The sequence below is a fragment of the Lampetra planeri genome, chromosome 45, assembly GCF_965212315.1.
Source record: "Lampetra planeri chromosome 45, kcLamPlan1.2.h2, whole genome shotgun sequence".
Taxonomy (NCBI): Eukaryota; Metazoa; Chordata; class Hyperoartia; order Petromyzontiformes; family Petromyzontidae; genus Lampetra; species Lampetra planeri.
In genome coordinates, this window is record NC_136151.1 from 2974040 (window position 1) to 2980039 (window position 6000).

Below are 6000 nucleotides of genomic sequence, written 5' to 3' on the forward strand. Positions count from 1 at the left end.
AGGTTTTTACCCTTTTAACTGGTACAAAACTGACACCTTTATTCAAGGCATCATGTTTGCAATGACCACAACACAAGTAGTCAATAAAGCAAACAAAAAGAAGCAACTCTGATAAGGATAATAATATGCACTGTCCTTGAAGTTGATTGGCCCACACCCGAGACGGCTTTCTTTAGAGCCTAGTCCCCATTGGTGTAGGGCCAGATGACACCAGAAGGCTTTATTGACTACTTGTGTTGTGGTCATTGCAAACATGATGCCTTGAATAAAGGTGTCAGTTTTGTACCAGTTAAAAGGGTAAAAACCTACCATTATATTTTGCCACTGGTAAAAGAGATCTCATAGTGTAAATGTTTACCCCGAACTCTCAATACTCTGATATTGCACTGTTTTTGAGTTGTACGCCTTCTGGTGTCATCTGGCCCTACACCAATGGGGACTAGGCTCTAAAGAAAGCCGTCTCGGGTGTGGGCCAATCAACTTCAAGGACAGTGCATATTATTATCCTTATCAGAGTTGCTTCTTTTTGTTTGCTTTATTGACTACTTGTGTTGTGGTCATTGCAAACATGATGCCTTGAATAAAGGTGTCAGTTTTGTACCAGTTAAAAGGGTAAAAACCTACCATTATATTTTGCCACTGGTAAAAGAGATCTCATAGTGTAAATGTTTACCCCGAACTCTCAATACTCTGATATTGCACTGTTTTTGAGTTGTACGCCTTCTGGTGTCATCTGGCCCTACACCAATGGGGACTAGGCTCTAAAGAAAGCCGTCTCGGGTGTGGGCCAATCAACTTCAAGGACAGTGCATATTATTATCCTTATCAGAGTTGCTTCTTTTTGTTTGCTTCATTGACTACTTGTGTTGTGGTCATTGCAAACATGATGCCTTGAATAAAGGTGTCAGTTTTGTACCAGTTAAAAGGGTAAAAACCTACCATTATATTTTGCCACTGGTAAAAGAGATCTCATAGTGTAAATGTTTACCCCGAACTCTCAATACTCTGATATTGCACTGTTTTTGAGTTGTACGCCTTCTGGTGTCATCTGGCCCTACACCAATGGGGACTAGGCTCTAAAGAAAGCCGTCTCGGGTGTGGGCCAATCAACTTCAAGGACAGTGCATATTATTATCCTTATCAGAGTTGCTTCTTTTTGTTTGCTTTATTGACTACTTGTGTTGTGGTCATTGCAAACATGATGCCTTGAATAAAGGTGTCAGTTTTGTACCAGTTAAAAGGGTAAAAACCTACCATTATATTTTGCCACTGGTAAAAGAGATCTCATAGTGTAAATGTTTACCCCGAACTCTCAATACTCTGATATTGCACTGTTTTTGAGTTGTACGCCTTCTGGTGTCATCTGGCCCTACACCAATGGGGACTAGGCTCTAAAGAAAGCCGTCTCGGGTGTGGGCCAATCAACTTCAAGGACAGTGCATATTATTATCCTTATCAGAGTTGCTTCTTTTTGTTTGCTTTATTGACTACTTGTGTTGTGGTCATTGCAAACATGATGCCTTGAATAAAGGTGTCAGTTTTGTACCAGTTAAAAGGGTAAAAACCTACCATTATATTTTGCCACTGGTAAAAGAGATCTCATAGTGTAAATGTTTACCCCGAACTCTCAATACTCTGATATTGCACTGTTTTTGAGTTGTACGCCTTCTGGTGTCATCTGGCCCTACACCAATGGGGACTAGGCTCTAAAGAAAGCCGTCTCGGGTGTGGGCCAATCAACTTCAAGGACAGTGCATATTATTATCCTTATCAGAGTTGCTTCTTTTTGTTTGCTTTATTGACTACTTGTGTTGTGGTCATTGCAAACATGATGCCTTGAATAAAGGTGTCAGTTTTGTACCAGTTAAAAGGGTAAAAACCTACCATTATATTTTGCCACTGGTAAAAGAGATCTCATAGTGTAAATGTTTACCCCGAACTCTCAATACTCTGATATTGCACTGTTTTTGAGTTGTACGCCTTCTGGTGTCATCTGGCCCTACACCAATGGGGACTAGGCTCTAAAGAAAGCCGTCTCGGGTGTGGGCCAATCAACTTCAAGGACAGTGCATATTATTATCCTTATCAGAGTTGCTTCTTTTTGTTTGCTTTATTGACTACTTGTGTTGTGGTCATTGCAAACATGATGCCTTGAATAAAGGTGTCAGTTTTGTACCAGTTAAAAGGGTAAAAACCTACCATTATATTTTGCCACTGGTAAAAGAGATCTCATAGTGTAAACATTATCATCAGCAACATCATCATCATCAGCTGCAACAGCATCATCATCAGCAGCATCATCAGCAACATCATCAGCAGCAACGTCATCAGCATCATCATCAGCAGCAACAACATCATCAGCAACATCATCATCGTCATCAGCTGCAACATCATCATCAGCAACATCATCATCAGTAGTAGCAACATTATCATCAGTAGCAACATCATCAGCAGCAGCAACATCTCAGCAACACCATCATCAGCAAGAACAGAAACACCATCATCAACAACATTTCTCATCAGCAGCAACATCATCATCATCATCAGCGGCAACATCATCAGCGGCAACATCATCATCAGCAGCAAGATCAGCATCATCATCAGCAGCGCGGTACTTACTCGGTTGTATATGATGACCAAATCAGTTGCCTGCAGAGAAAAAATACACGCCATCATCATGTCCTTTTAACTTATTTCGCACCATACATAGTCACCTGTGCTAATCGAAGGTTGCAGACAGCATAGTAAAAAGTAGTGTAGTTCATAGTGTAGTGTATAGTAGTATATTCTTGGTTCTTTCGGTAAAGTCACGTAGAAGTGAAATAATAAAATTTCCCTTCTTTCGGTAAAGTCACGTAGAAGTGAAATAATAAAATTTCCCTTCTACGTGACTTTACCGAAAGAACCAAGAATATGAATCCCTGCAGTCACGAAAGCTTTAAATCTACATTTATAGTAGTATAGTTTATAGTGTAGTGTATAGTAGTGTAGTTTGTAGTGTAGTTTATAGTATAGTGCATAGCAGTGTAGTTTATAGTGTAGTGTATAGTATTGTAGTGTATAGTTGTGTATACGTATGTATGTGTGTATAACTTATTTTGCACCGTACATAGCCACCCTTATTAATCCATGGTTGTGTCTAGTGTAGTGTATCATAGTGTAGTGTATCGTGTAGTGTAGAGTTGTACATAGTATATATTAATGTTGAACTTCTTTCGCATGCTACGTAGCCCACCGTGCCGATCGGAGGGGGCGGGGGAAGGACAACAAACTAAAGACAACAAAAACGAAGCAATTGTAGAGAAATGCACACTTGGTGGCAGTGTTGGGGGAGCGGTGGCGCAATGGTTAGTGCACAGCGCACTGCGCTATGAACTTGCACAAGGAGACCCGAGTTCGATTCCGGCCACTCACGGCCAACATCTGAATCGGTCCTGGGATCCTCCCTCCCCTAGGTGGACTCAGCCTCAAATGAGTATCCTATTACGGGTGACAAAGGTGGCCGGGCTGTGGTGCTGGTTACCCACTGCATTGTATGGCAGAGTACCGGCCTTCATAGCTGTTACTCGCCAACAGCGCTTGCCCCTACAGTTGTTTGAGGCGATACGGAGGATCTTTGTTTTGTGTCGGTGACGGAGTGGTTGAATGAGTTAGTGAATGAGTGAGTTGGTGGACCAGTGGGTGGGTGAGTGAGTTGGTGGGTAAATGAGTTGGTGGGTCTGTGGGTGGGTGGGTAGTGGAGTGAGTGGGTGAATGGGTGGGTGGGTAAGTGAGTAGGTGAATGAGTGGGTGGTTGAGTGGGTGGGTGGGTGAGTGAGTGGGTAGGGTGGTGAGCGGGTGGGTGAGTGAATGGGTAAGTGAGTGAGTGAGTGGGTGAATGAGTGGGTGAGTGAGCGGGTGAGTGGGTGAGTGAGTGGGTGAGTGGATGAGTGAATGGGTGGGTGAGTGAGTTTGTGGGTGAGTGAGTGGGTGTTTGAGTGGGTGGGTGAGTGAGTAGGTAGGTGGGTTCGTGGGTGAGTGAATGGGTGGGTGAGTGCGTTGGTGAGTAAGGGTTGAGTTGGTGAGTGAATGAGTGAGTGTCATAGGCTATCATTCTTACGTTCTGGTAGATGGTGATATCACTTTGCACCTAAAAACATAATCAACATCATCATTAGCATAATTCACAGCGTCATATTGAACACCTGCATCAGCATCAACATCATCATCAAAATCATCAGCATCACCTTACCTCAGCCACCATCACCATCACCACCACCATCATCACCATCAGTGACGCCATTTCTGTCCTAAAATATATCAACAAAATCATCATCACTGCCACCACCAGACGACAGACACACTCACTAACTCGTTCACTCACTCACTCACCCACACCCTCACTCACCCACCCACTCATTCACCCACTCACCCACTCACTCACCGACGAACTCACTCACCCACTCCCTCACGCAGACTCGCGCACAGGTACACTCACACAAAGCCAAAGATCCCCCGTAGAGCCTTCAAATGCTGTCGGGGCAAGTGCTGTTAGTGAGCGCCCATGAAGGCCAGCACTGTGGCACACGAAGGGGTGGGTGGCCAGCACCACGCCCGGCCGCCTTTGTCTCTCCAGTGGCGATGTTTACTCCACACCGCAACTTGGTTCTCATTTGAGGCTGAGTCGATCTAGGGGAGTCCCAAAACCGGTTCAGATAATTGCTATCGCTGGTGTTGGTGGCCGTGAGCGGGAATGAAACTTGGGTGGCCGGGTTCACTCACTCACTCACTCACCAACTCATCCACTTACTCACCTACCCACTCACTCACCTACCCACTGAATCACCTACCCACTCACTCACCTACCCACTCACTCACATACCTTATCCCCCACTTACCACTCACTCACCTACACACTCACTCCCATCCCAAGTCCCCCACTCACTCACTCATGCACCTACCCATTCACTACCCAGTCCCCCACTCACCCACTCACTCACCTACCCACTCACTCACCTACCCACTCACTCACATAACCAGTCCCCCACTCACTCACTCACCTATCCACTCACTAACCTACACACTCACCTACTCACTCTACGTGTCTCACCGTATCTCCGCGTCTCTCTCTCTGCACGTCTCCGCGTGTCTCCGCACAACACTTTCTCTCCCCTCCCCATCTCTCCTCCCCGAGTCTCCCTCCCCTTGACCTTTTCTCAAATTTCCGTGCTCCTCTCTCTGTCTCGCAGTGCAATCACCGTGATTTATTCACTGCTGGATGGAGATCAATGTGGTTATGATGATGACTCGACCCTGGGTTTGTTCTCTAATCCTCGTGCTTCCTCGTGCTCCGCACTTTGTCTCTCAGTGCAATCACCATCACCGGTGGTCTATCCACTACTGGATGGAGATCAATATGCTGATGACATATCTACGTTTGTCTATGTGTGTGTCAATGCTTAAGGAGAATAAACTGGTATCCAATCTTCGACCGCCATGAGCAGGTTTTCTGAGCATTTATGTGAGTTCTTGGAGGGAGGCGAAACTCTTAGCCCAGAAAACATCATGGGGTAAGGTGGGGATGACCCAGCTTGAGGCTGCGGTGCCTCCAATATTGGAGGAAGTCGCCACTCTCTGTGAGTAGCTGGCTGAAGTGCCATCTGTTGAGGAAGCATGGAAGGCGATCCAGAGTCTGAGACCAGGAAACGCACCGGGCAGAGATGATCTCCCAAGTGAACTGCTCAGTGAGGGTGGCATTTTCGTACAAACTGCCCTACATCACATAATAACAGTCTGGACCACTGGATGGGTTCCACAGGATGCCCTGATGGTCCCCCTCTTTAAGAAGGGGAACCCCACATACTGTAACAACTACAGGGTCACCTCCTTCCTCAGTGTGCCGGGAAAGGTCCTGACAAGGATTATTCAACATCGCCTTGCCAGGCACACTGAGAAGAGGCTTGCGGAGCCACAATGTGGTTTCAGGCGAAGGCGGTCCTGCACCGACGCCATATTTTCTGT

General features: G+C 45.7%; 1 protein-coding gene across 1 annotated transcript in view; it reads right to left on the bottom strand.

Moving 5' to 3' along the window:
• The window catches only part of LOC144733003 (uncharacterized), a 29740-nt gene extending 25331 nt beyond the window's left edge, over positions 1-4409 (bottom strand). The window contains exons 1-3 of the mRNA XM_078614708.1: positions 4232-4409; positions 4100-4129; positions 2620-2649 (exon numbers count right to left, since the gene is read on the bottom strand). Of these exons, the coding sequence (XP_078470834.1) occupies positions 2620-2649; positions 4100-4129; positions 4232-4315 (144 nt within the window). The 5' untranslated portion in view covers positions 4316-4409. The remainder of the gene's footprint in view (positions 1-2619; positions 2650-4099; positions 4130-4231) is intronic.
• Between the last annotated feature and the right edge of the window lie 1591 nt (positions 4410-6000).